Source organism: Paramormyrops kingsleyae, chromosome 10 (assembly GCF_048594095.1).
Source record: "Paramormyrops kingsleyae isolate MSU_618 chromosome 10, PKINGS_0.4, whole genome shotgun sequence".
In the NCBI taxonomy this organism is placed as follows: Eukaryota; Metazoa; Chordata; class Actinopteri; order Osteoglossiformes; family Mormyridae; genus Paramormyrops; species Paramormyrops kingsleyae.
In genome coordinates this window covers 28954067-28966923 of record NC_132806.1, presented here as the reverse complement: position 1 = coordinate 28966923, position 12857 = coordinate 28954067, and the positions used below count along the sequence as shown (strand labels likewise).

Below are 12857 nucleotides of genomic sequence, written 5' to 3'. Positions count from 1 at the left end.
GCAAATGGGGGTCAAGATGTCTTCTAGTCTCCATCAAATCTGTGAGGGAGGGGGTCTCGTCCTGCGCCGAGACGTGTGACACGTGGTGCTGTGTTCACAGTGCATTCCTCAGATAAGGGGTGAGCTCACCATTCGCAAGGAATTTGGTGTGACTTCAGGAACATGGAACTAAAACAATTCTGCCAGAAAACAAGAGGCTCTGAGGATATAATGTCGATAGGATGAGATAAAGAGCCCTTGTGGCTGGGGGGGGGGTAGAGACAGCCTACCGATAAGCAGCACTGAGGCGCATGGCCGTGGTGTTCCAGGTACGGGGGCAGCAAGTGTGTGAGGGCCTGAGCCCTCCTGCCGCGTGCTCCGTACGTCATGGGGCTTATCCCAGATATTCTGCCGCACCATCATCTGGCTGGAATGGTCTTTGTTTGTGTTACGGGGAGTTTTATAAAGGTCAAAAAGGTAGCTCTTCAATCCAACAAGAGAAAGATCCGGCACATAATCTGCCCCCAGCTGGAGAAATGGATGGAGAATATGCAGGTTTGCATGCGAAGTCTCACCGGTCCGTCTGACGCCATCTTTCGGGTTATCAGAGTGAAATTAAGAGATCAAAGTGGCGAACGTGACAGAACATCTACAGCACTGTGTCAGCGAGGAGCAGATCTGTGCAGGCAACCCCCAGAGAAGATCCCAGGCCCAGACGGGGGGGTGGGGGAGGGGGATGTGTGTGACTAACAGGTGTGAGATCTGAGCCACTTCCTCAGACGGAGGAAATCCGTGTCAGTGGCTCGGTGAAACGGCGTGTTCTTTCGCGCTTCTTTGAAAGGGCGCGTGAGATGACGCCAAGGTCCACTCAGCCTGATCTTACAGATATTTCCACCATATTTCGGCATCGGTGAGCTCACCAGTCTTGACAGCCGGCCCTGGATGATGGAAGCTCTGGTTTGCCCGTGTAGGTGTTCCGGGTCGGGGACGGGAATGGGCTGGCGTCCTGGCTGGCCGACAGAGCTGGCAGCGCCTGCCCTGCCATGTGTCGCGGGCTCTGCGGAGGGTCCCGGGTTTCTCTCTGACACCATATGGGACTAAATGGTTCTGGAGAGTGACTCAGTGAGCTCAGAAGGTCAGCGAGGAGCGACGGAAACGGCCCACTCTCCTAAAGACTTCCAGCACTTGAATCTTACACGTCATCCACGTCGGCCATTCCGCTTTCATTTTTTTTTATAGTTTCGCATTTGGTTTAGGATTTGACCCCAAGTGTACATATAAAAGGCGCTATAAGAGTGCTGTTATATTTCATTCAAAGTGCGTCACTGAAGGTGTGCCACGCGAAAAATCTAATGTTAGCTGCACCCAAGTTAAACGAGCACACAAGGCTGGTAGAGCAGTGATGGCTGATAAAGCCGCACTAATGACGAGCTCAGATGTCATTACAAGGCACTGTCACTGTTTCTCACAGTATGTCCGCAAACTCCGTCATTGGCGTCTCAGAGCCCTCTTAGCTTGGCCTTTCAAGACCTGTGAAATGGTCCAGCTTAGCTGCTGCTGAGGGGCAATGTGTGTGTGTGTGTGTGGTGGGGGGAGGGGGGGCAGGGGTGTTGAATCACTCTCAGGCGGGGGGAGGGGGGTGGTCTCCCTTAGGGTGAGGGTGAGCGCCTTCAAGCCATGTCAGACAGATGGAGAGGAACAGATCACCTCACTACTATTGCCTGGATGGAGAGAGAAGCACAGAGATTAACTGCCTCGGGCTTTATCTCATTAAGCGCATCTACTGGTGCATCGCCAGTCGGCCTCGGGTGAGACTTTGTCACTCATAGACTTACTGTAGCTGGCAGGCTTTTATTCCTGTCTTCAGTTTGTGTGCTCTTTCAGTTGCTTGTACTGTATCTTAGAGGGGTGTAAATTCTATAGTGTGTAGAGGAAGGTCATTTATAACGTCAAAACCCTGGAAATATCGACAATACAAGGTGAAGGTGACCACAGGCCAGATTAAACTATATGGCTAAAAGTTTGTGGACACTAGTTTCTCATTGTGAAATCAACACACCTGCTAAACCTGGCAATTAGTTGGTGAGCTGAATGAGGTGAGTTTCAGCAGGGAAATTTGCAAGCGGTGGCACAGACTGGCCCTCCAGGACCGAAACCCTGATCAACGCCAACTCAGAGCAGAGTCATGGGGAGGCAGACAGGTTCAGTTTAATGATCATGTGTCCCTGAGGTTGCGGGGGGTAGCAACTATCTCCTGTTGGAGGGGCACAGATGAGGGACTGTCTGTAGGGACAGGACCAAATGGGGAAATGTAAACACAGGAAGGCAGGGAACATTTAAACGTGATGCAGCTGCAGCCAGAACATCATGGAGGAGACCATCTCGGGAGCTTTGTAAGGGGGGGGGGGGTGTTGGAAGCTTAGCGGGTCAACGGCGTCCTTGGAGGGTTTGAGGGTCGTCGGGTTTTGTGGGCCGGCAAACTCACAGGAGGGGAGTTGTGGGCCGGCAAACTCACAGGAGGGGAGTTGTGGGCCGGCAAACTCACAGGAGGGGAGTTGTGGGCCGGCAAACTCACAGGAGGGGAGTTGTGGGCCGGCAAACTCACAGGAGGGGAGTTGTAGCTGTGAAGGGGACGGAGGCCTTCGCAAGACACATTGACATGAGAGAAGAAGCCCTCTACTTGAAACAGACGGCTGGGATGGGGATGCACATCCATAAGTGTTTCTCACAGTTTTTGTGGCACACGTACTGTGGTACACTTTTCTGGGACCTCATGAAGGAGTCTACGTGCATTGGCACTTTTCCAGGCCAAAGGGCTGGTTCCTATCAGGTACCTTCTTGGAAACATGCATTAGGGCTGCCATTTACATGTGCTGTAATGCCAAAGGAGATTTCATTAATAAAACGCTCCTAGCTTCTCCGATCTATTCTACGGTAATGAAGAATCCATTTTGTTGGTCTGCTTCCAAGACACAACAATTAGCATTTAATTTACTTCAATTCTGTGTATGATTTTGAAACTAAATATGGCCTTTAGTCTCTGGTTCTTGCGGTAACTAAAAGGTGCTTTGCAGTCAGAAATATTTTATTATCTTTAGAAACGGAATTTGCGCAAAAGAGTGTCAGTGTGTCTATGTTAAAGGTCACCATAATGAACAAAACAGATCTGATGTGAAAATCCTGTCTTCTGTCTGCGCTTGACAGAATTGGCTCAGACAGTGGTGTGGGAATATTTAATTATACTGTGAAATGTCGATGATGTTAAGGCTAGGGCAGAGGCTTGCAGTGTGCCGCGCTAGTCTGACTTAGCGGCCATTTTAAAAGTTTGCACGGGAGGAAGCGTTCACGCGGCATGTGGATGGCAGTGATGGTGACACGGTGCAGGGTGTTCTGGGAAGACTGTAAATTAATATTTTACAACTGAAAACTGAAGGCAAGATAAATGTCTGAATAGGTCAGAGGATAAGAGTGCAGAGATTAAAAATAACCAACAAATAGTGTGCTGTTTCCTCTTACTTGTCCACACAGATCCTGAAATGCACAAACACATGCCATGTCTGCACAGATCCTGAAATGCACAAACACATACACAAGCCATGTCTGCACAGACCCTGAAATGCACAAACACATACACACGCCATGTCTGCACAGATCCTGAAATGCACACACACGCATTTATATTGTATTCATATCTTTGTAGGGACCATCCATTCATTTTTATGGGTATAACCCTAATCCCAACGATGGCAACCTTAACCCCGACCCAGTCCTAACCTTAACTATAAGTAACCAAGCAAAATACAAGACTTTTGGACCATGGACCAGATTGGGAAACACTGTGTTGGAGAATCTTTTCAGTGGTTATGTATAGACACACATACAGGACAGGCAGGCTCTGCTAACTCTGGGCCACAGCCTTGAATTTACAGTGTGGGAGTTCATCCCGCCGCCCTCGTCCAGCCCTCTGCACGAGGGAATGCTTCCCAACAGGCTGAGCACTGGCTAACGCCCGCACATCTGTGTTTGCATGTGGCACGGCAGAGCGGTGCTGGCTTGCTCGCTCTCTGCCTTCTCACTCTCGCTCCCTCTCCCTCTCTTTTTCCACACTCTTCCCCTTGCTGTGGTTTCCATGGAGACAGCTGTGTTCCGCAGAAATGACACAGAGTCGTAACTATGATGGGGCTGCTGTCCTTACGTGCGCCTTGATTCTCCTGTTCGGTCACGTCGCCGTTTCCTTCATGTGATGGGTGACAGCCGAAATTATGATAGTTAGGCTGAATGACATCGTTCTTACAATTATTCTTGTCGATTCGGGTCTGTTTTCTTTCTTTTCAACTTTCTGAATGAGGGTGTGTGTGAGCCTGTTAGTATGACCCAAGCGAGCCTGTCGGTGGCGCTCTCGGGGCGTCAGTCGTGTCTCTTTCAGCCTCATCGCCGGCACGCTGCAGCAGGGCCCTGCCGGGAACATCACCCGGATCTGCCTCTCGTTACCGAAGCCGCAATTCAGGAAATGCGACGTCTGCTGCACGGGAGGCGGTTCGCTCGTGCTCTGCGGGTGAACGCGGGTGCTTCCTCGCACCAGCTTCACGGTATGCCTGGATATTGAGTGTCAGCGTGCAGGCAGAGAGTCCAGAGTTGCTCCCCTTTCTGGCAAAGATGGGGAAGCGAGAGGCCGATGTCGCCTGGGGATGTGCTGCTATCAGTCAGACGCATGCGCCGAGTCATGCGATGAGGAAATGCGATCAGGGCAGTCTTCGCTCTCCATGGTATCCACTCATAACCAAGAATTGGATTAGCATGTCACTCGGTTAACTGAGCATGCAGTCCTGCACAATCATGACAGTTTTAATTAATTATTTTAAGGTTTGCTTTCACTTATTGGCAGTCTTTTTGTTGCACCAAACCTTTAGTGCATGGCGTTTATGGGATGTAATATTTGGAAGCAGCTGTATATGTATGGCTTCCTACTTACATGCGTATTACACACACACACACACACACACACATATATATATTTATAATTGTGTATGTATATAGTGGATATATTTCTAAGTTTAAATGTGCTCAGGACATATTAAAATCAGTGAGCACATCTGTTACATTTGTTAATGCTCCTGATCTCCAGTTGCTTCACACTGCTTGTATGACAGCGTGCTTCAGTAAAGCAGACTTTTGGGGTGACGCTGGAATCCACAGGGTCTCTCCTCCTCACTCCCTCTCTCCTCTCTCCCTGGTGAGCTGCCCTCACTGCACCTCTCGAGCCTTAAAAGCAGACGGGAGGGCTCACCTCCAGCCTCAGTAAGAGTGAACACACCTAAACATCATGATGGGGTGTTTAAAACCATTAAGTCATGTGGATAAACTGCAGCGTTTCTGTAGTGTCACCCATGTGATGCTGTGCAGGTGACAGAGCCGAGTAAACAGTCTCTGAAGCTGCGGGCCTGATTTAGAGGCCTTTAATCTCACCCCCCCCCCCAGAACAGAGTTGGAGCCCTCTGGGCAAGGCAGAGATAGGAACAGACAGGCCATCATGATTTTGGGGGATGGGACGAAGAGGAGTATTTCGTCTCCAGGAAAATGTTATGGACCCTGATCGAGGCTCCTGGATCTTACTTAATGTAGTTGAAAGACATCATGCTCTTTCATTTCTTTTTTGCATACTGTTTGAATATAGGCCTGAATGCCCAGCACAGCAGAGTAGGGGAACATCAGCTGTTCTCTGTAGTGTGTCCATTTGAGCAGCTGGAGTTTTACAGATGGACCATCTGCATTTAACTGGCAGACTTCACGTTGAACTTCATGTTGGTGTCCATGACCAGCACCTGCCGCTCTCTCAAGCTGAAGAGGCGAGCCTCTGGGGATCTTTCATTAAGGCGTGTCAGACAGCAGGCCTGCCTCCCGCTCCACTTCCCCATCTTTCAGAAGCTCGCCCAACAGTGGGGACACCTTTGAGGGAACCGCACCTCCGTCCGTCGCAGGAAACCGCGGCTGTCATCTCAGCCCGCGGGGAGAGCTCCGCCGCGAGGCACCGCTGATCCGGCAGGTGGTTGCGGTTCTGTTGCATTTTTGCCGTTGCATAGCAACCGTGCTGGTAGCTTTGGGCCAGGAGCGTGTCGTGCAGGAAAGTCTCTGGTGAGTGCAGCATGCTGTAGGCATGCCCAGATGTTCTCTGCAGCACACGCCCTGTTTGCCTTGTGATGGATAAGAGCCTCAGGGTGACAGGCATGGATCCTTCCGATGAAGCCTGCTCTCACCACAGGGTGTGGACGCGTCTGGCGCTGGTCCTCTCTGCTGTCCATCTCCCTCATCGGTGACAGTAAGGAGGACTGACAGGTTCTAGGGGGGAATGACAGATTATCTCTCCTTTTTTTCTGAGAATTAATCAGGAATATTCTCAGGTCTCGAATAGAATCTGCGTTAATACAAACGCACTGCATGTTTTACAAATTAGGGAAAAATATCAGAGCAATTTTTTATGTAAATAGATATGCAGAATGTGTGCGGCTGTCCAGTGTTCGGTGGTGGATGTGAATCCTAATATCTCCGATGGGTTTTAGTGAGACATCCTCCTGTGATGATCTGCAGAACATGGAGCCACAGTGCTTCATTGGGCCAACGTCTCATAGGGAAGTATCATTAACCACAGAAAAACAGGAAATGTGCACACATACACACGCATGTGTAAATGCACAGATACACGTACACATTCACAAACACATGCGTCGTACACGCATGCGCATACACAGTCCAGGTATCCTTTGTAGGGACCGTCTGTTCATTTTATGGGAAAACCCCTAACCCCAACAAAGGCAATCCTATCCCCTACCCAGCCCTAACCTTAACCATAAGTAACCAAACAAAATACAAGACTTTTGGCATTTTTAGTTTTTTGATTTCAGTTGCAGGTTTTTATAAAACCGAGTTTCCCCTTGTGGGGACCAAAAAGGTGCTCCCCACAGGGTCAAAATAACAGGATTTTTGTCACATTGTGGGGACCCACAGTGTAATATATGCATAACACACACACACACACACACGCTCAGAGACTGCGAGCCGCAGGTCGGTGCAGGGAGCCGCAGGCGGAGCATGAGCAGGGCCTACGAGTCCTGGCTTGTTCCTGCCGAGGGGTCGGCGCCCCCCTTTCCTCTACTGGCTCCCAGGTTCTGGGGCCCCAGCGCCAACAGATGACACCCCCGTGGATGGTGCGTGGGGGCGACCGGGGGGGCAGTGGACAGTAGACGCAGTGCTGTGGGTCTGCGGGGTCTGTTCTCACCCCCACCTCGGCAAGGTTCCCTCCATGTCCCGGCATGTTGGGAGCCGCCCGGCCTGCACAGAGGTGGGGGGGGGGAGGTGAGGGCAGGGGCAGGAGTGAGGCTGTGCAGGGAGAGCCCCTGGAGGTCCCCCAGTGCCTACTTGGGTGGTTAGTCATACGTGTGTTTTTTTTTTTTTCTGTGAGAGACGGCCCCGTATTTGCTGGGCACTGCCCCCATCTTTCACCCCTTCACTCAGCCTGAGGAATTCAGGTCTTTCGAGGCTGTAACAGGTTTTCCAGAGACCTGGGCTGCAGAGAAAGAAGGAAACAGGAGCAGTTTCTCTGGAGAGAGAAACTATCCTAGTTATTGGTGGGGGTGGAGGATGAAAGAGCTCACTGCTGCTCAAGTCTAGCATGGCCTGATTTTGAAGTTAAAAGGTCCCTCATGTTCAGAGCCTAGGAACATACTGTATAAGTACTCAAACCCAGGGTAAGTACTCAGGAAGAGTGCTTCAGAGCCTGAGAACATACTGTATAAGTACTCAAACCTCGGGTAAGTACTCAGAACGAGTTCTTTGGGGAGCTGAACTCCATCCATCAATCGGACGGCCTACCTGTTTATCAGTTTACCACCTCTGTTTGTTTAGTGCTGTCTTATCACTAGGGTTTCCTATGGGATTCGTGTTTATTTTTATGTGTCATATGCTGAGTGTTACATGTCTGAGGAGTTCTTGCTCTTGAGTTTGTTCTGGCCTAGCAGTGTTTGACAGCACACTTGAACCCTTGACCTCGAGTCCTAGACGTCTAGCTGTCCCCATTAACAACATGCTCTGCAGGCGTGGCTGCGGCACATCGCCCGACTCCTTATGCCTGAAACTCGTTGGCGCCCCCTTATGATTCCCAGAAACGCCACACCGAACGCTTCATGCCACCGGGCCAAGCTGATATGCACTGATGCCCAGTAAATGGGTGGGCATCTCTCATCTCTGATATTTTACGCTAGTGGCAGAGAAAAAGTTATATCAGGTCTGTGAGGGGGAAAAAAAATAAAAGGCTATGGGAAAGCTTGATTGCTTGATTCACACTAGGTCTGTGGGTCAGGGATAAAAAAATTAATGTATTTTATGTGTCCGGAAGAAACATTCCAGACATGGCTGTTCCGTTGTTGGTAAACAGCTTATGGCGAAGTGTTATTGCCTTTCTGCAAGCTGCTCCTAAAAGCTCGCGAAGCGGACGTGGGGGACGTGGCCTGGAGCCGCCCGGCCAGCTGCACGCATGCAGTCTTGGACGGTGTCTCTGCTTTTCTCAAATGTGGTCTCCTGGTCTGTGTGCGACTCGTTTAATGGGGACACTGAGGCTTGTGCTGAGATCATCAATTAGGCTCCCATCTCTCACACAAACACAGAAATTGGACTGTCCTCAGTGAATCATAACGACCACGAGGAAAATGTCTTAAATGACTTAATGTAGAAATTGCATGTCTCTGTGTGATTCTCTATGTACTGGGGCAGTCATTATTACTTGCTTTGTCTTTGCTTTTAAATAATTTATCGATATGTGGGTTAATTTTTTGTGAAAGTACAAATTGATAGTCTGCGCTGTGCACATTAAAGGAGCGTTTGTGGGTTTTTATAATCGATTTTCAGTATATTATCGTTTTCACTAGCCCTCCCTGTCAGGCACTGACTGCATACAGAAGGTTGCTGTTCTTCGATACCGTCTTGCGAAGTTAATGCTCGGCTTGTCCTTGAACTGATTTCAATGGTCGGATTTTTTACAGATTACAAAAAAAAAATATTCTTATTAGAGCCATAAATAAGTATCATGTATGTAAGTTGGCTAAAAGTGCAGCCTGAAAGTTACATAAAACGTTTCATCAAAAAACTGAAAAAAAAAACTGACTCAGATTAAAAGTAAAATTTATTAATGCACCTGGCTTATCAAATGCACACAGAACTCCAGACGGGTTGGGTCGGGGAGGCTGTGGTCTCAGGCCCATCCACAGCTGGCGGGCTGATCTGTGGAGTCGTCATGGAGGTGATGATCGGTCCCTCCTTCGTCGGGCAAGACTGCCTCAAGCGTCGCATGTCACACACAGTCTGAAATGTGACACAGGAATTTGTTGCCCTGGTGGACTCAGGCGGTCGAATTGCGGGATCACCTGAAGCCGATGCGTCTCGCATAAGGACCGGACGTGGGGAGGTCAGGGAAAGATCGGCGGCGTTTTCTTTTCGCCGCCTTGTTTGCGGTTTGACGGATTGTTGCGGTAAAGGAAACGCTCACATCTGACCCATGTGTGAGCTCCCTGTCAGGGATTATTGAAGAGAGGCAGTGGGGTAGGCAGGCTGGGGCTCGCCTGGACTCCAGGGTGGGAGGGACAGGAGTGAGGGAGGGAGGCAGAGTGTGCAGAGAGCCATGTGTCATCTTAGGGAGGAAACTAGAACCCCCTCTCACTGAATGGAGCCTTTATTTTTGGTCAGGTTATTTGTGTGGCATTTACAAAACATGACATTAGAGATATTAAGTTTAAAGGCGATTCGATGTAACGTGAACATGGCACATTGCGTATCTACGTGCGTGTGGGATGAAGGAGAGCCGCCCGTAATCGGCCTATTTTGGGTGGACCGTTTGGCACGGGCGGGTTATTTTGAAAAGGAACGGGCCCATTATAGTGGGTTTGTGGAGGTTCTGACGCCAGTGACCCACCGCTGGTGTTTCAGAGCCGGTCGCTCGCTCCCCAGCTGGAAGAGCTCAGGCTCGATGGGTCAGGGTCAGGCTGCTGTGGGGGGGGGGGGGGCGCACTGCGTCACTGCAAACCCCGCCCCTGACCCCCCTCCCCAGCTAGAGTGTGTGTCACCACTGGTCTGGCTGGGAAGCTGGGGAGGTAAAGGAGAGCGCTGGTGTTTCACCACTGGTATTACTGGAGGGAGACCAGCAGCCTAATGATGCAGGTCTGACCCAGAGGAGGGGTGTGTTTGGGGGGGTGGTTTAACCTCGCCAGGCAGTTATAGCCAGCAAATAGTTAAACATCTGAAGGCAATGGGAAATGCCCCCCCCCCCCCAAGTAGGTGTATCCCAACTGTGTGATGAGGGTTGCTCTATATAGAAGGAGAGCAGTGAGTCAAGTTCAGAGAGCCTCTCGCAGTCCCGCCGCCCTGCCAGGATTACCCGTCTGTGGGATTACGCCTTACCGCTGACAGCATGTCCGAGGGCAGGAAGAAGGAGAGGAAGGGGAAAAAGAGAACGGGCGTCGCGGAGAGGAGGGACGAGACGGACCCCATGGAAGGTAACGGGCCAGTGGGCCGTCCATGGGAGAGCGGGGGGGGCACTGGCGCTGCCCGCTGTCACCCCGCCGTTTAGTCCGGGCGACGAGAAGGTGCAGAGCTGCGGGCGCTGGGTTGAGCTAAGCGTGGAGACTCCTCAGCTGCCCCCACGTGCAGCCTAGCGCTGTTCCCACGCCTTTTAAACGCAGCCCTGGTGTTTCAGGAATTATTTTTTATTGCTCGGAAGTTTCGTGACTGTGAGCTGGCGTCCACACGTAGGTACGTGTCTCTGTGCGTTGTTTGATCTCACATCAGCAAGCTGAGCTCCCTGCTAGTGGCATTAAGGGTAATCAAGGGTTCACCGTTTATCGCATAGCGACGGTGTCTATAGTGGTTTGTAGTGATAGTGTCTGTGTTGGCGATTTGACCCTCCATAGACCCCCAGCCCCTTCATCCCACGGTTCTGCTGGGCCTGCGTCCCGTCGGGCTGCTCCGAGTGTTACTGAGTATATAAACGTGGTACTGTGCAGACATGCAGGCTGTGAATCCCTGAGGCAGGACCTGACAAGCAGTGTTACCAGTGATACCAGCGCCGTGCTTTTCTCAGTGCTCTAATGCACTCATAAATAAACCCCGCCATAAGCACAACGTACTCCTATGTTATTGTCCTGTTTTGTTTTTTTGTTTTCATTTTTATCACGGAAACTGTAGCTCCTGCCAAGATTAACGGCAGCCAATCTCCGTGGCTAAACTTTTAAATAATTTGCTGCACTTTGAAAAAAAAAAAAAGTTCTATATTTTTGTGAACAGATTTTTTTATTTAATAGCTGGACACTGGTTTGGACAGGTAGCATTGCATATTGGCAATGCAAAGTAATATCATCAACACCATGGCTTCCATTACCACATCATCATTAATCATTATGATGTTTATGAGGTTTACAGTATACTTGATGAGGCTATAAAATGCAGTTGGAAATGTGGTGGTTGGGAAATTTAGAGGATTGAATGTTTAGAGAGATGGTAGCAGAGATGGGAGCAGATGGGTGACTTGGCAGTCTGGATGGATGGGATTGGCCAGCCGGGGTTGTAGAACTGGGCCTTTGGACCTGGGACCACTCCCCTGCTGATTGTATCGTTCTTTAAAACAAGAATGGTGGAACCCGTCAATGCGGGTGGAGTGACCAGCATAAGCATCACTCCCATATACCTGACGTGCACTTTAATAGCCAGCTACTCCAGGTGTGGGAAAATGGATGTTGCACACTCATTTTTTTCTGGGCAAAATGGAAATATCTTAATTTTAGTTAAATTGTTTTATTCAGAATTTTGAGGGAAAATACCCCTCATATATAGAATGTCGGCTGCTTAAGAAAAAAATTTGCAATATCATTTAGCATATGCATTGTTATTAATAGACCTGTTTACACACACGCACACTGGTTTGTAATTATATCTTTGTGGGGACTCCATTCATTTCTATGGGGAAAACCCTAATCCCAACATGACGACCTTAACCCCTGCCCAGCCCTAACCTTAACCATAAGTAACCAAACAAAATATTTTTAGTTTTCTGATTGCATCCACAGATCTTCGTGGGGACCTGGAAAATGTAATATAAACCTAATCCACACACACACACACACACACACAGCTCATGCTTTATCCCGGGACGTGTGCTGTTTTTTAAATGCACGCTGCTCCTCCGGGCCGCTGAAATGCTGATTCGCAGATTCCCTCCAGGTGCCCCCAGCGAAGCCGTTTCCCCCAAGCTCCACAAGGAGCTTAATGAGGGCTTCTCTGTTGTCCCCTGGCCTCTGATCACCTGATCTGTTGGCTCGCCACGGCAACAAAGCGAGGCGGAGGGTCTGTACATGATCCTTATCTGGCTGCTTTGGCTAGTGGGGAAAACATGAAAGGGTCCTTTTATAACCAGAAATGGGATCCAGTCAGTCTAACACTTCGGAAGTTGTGTGCAGTCTTTCTGCCGCTTCCGTTTTGTCATCTTCATATCTCTGTGTGTGCACTCAGTTTTATCAGAAGTTATCTGACCAGGTAGACAAAATTTAAAATCAGTGATGTACACCTCTGGAATATTACCGGGCCAAAATAAGACACATAGATGATAAGACTAAGGTGATCCGTTCTTTAAAAGTGACACGAACGCATAAATCAATGGAATCATCACTTTTAATGGCAGCAGTCAATGTCATCACTGTTGGTCATAAACGTGATATGACAGGAAGCGAAGCCGGGCCCTCAGAATGGGCTCCCGGGTCCCCTTCCGCTTCCGGGCCCTCAGAATGGGCTCCCGGGTCCCCTTCCGCTTCCGGGCCCTCAGAATGGGCTCCCGGGTCCCCTTC

At 49.8% G+C, this 12857-nt stretch overlaps 1 protein-coding gene across 5 annotated transcripts in view; it reads left to right on the top strand.

The window, feature by feature from the left end:
* LOC111836369 (pro-neuregulin-2, membrane-bound isoform-like) overlaps positions 1–12857 on the top strand; it is an 83323-nt gene that overhangs the window by 22570 nt on the left and 47896 nt on the right. Inside the window, exon 1 of one of the 5 annotated variants that reach the window (XM_023797551.2) lies at positions 10150–10517. The exons of the other annotated variants lie outside the window; for them this stretch is intronic. Coding sequence (XP_023653319.2) covers positions 10433–10517 — 85 coding nt within the window. The 5' untranslated portion in view covers positions 10150–10432. Of the gene's footprint in view, positions 1–10149; positions 10518–12857 lie in introns of those variants that run through there. 5 annotated transcript variants of the gene reach the window in all.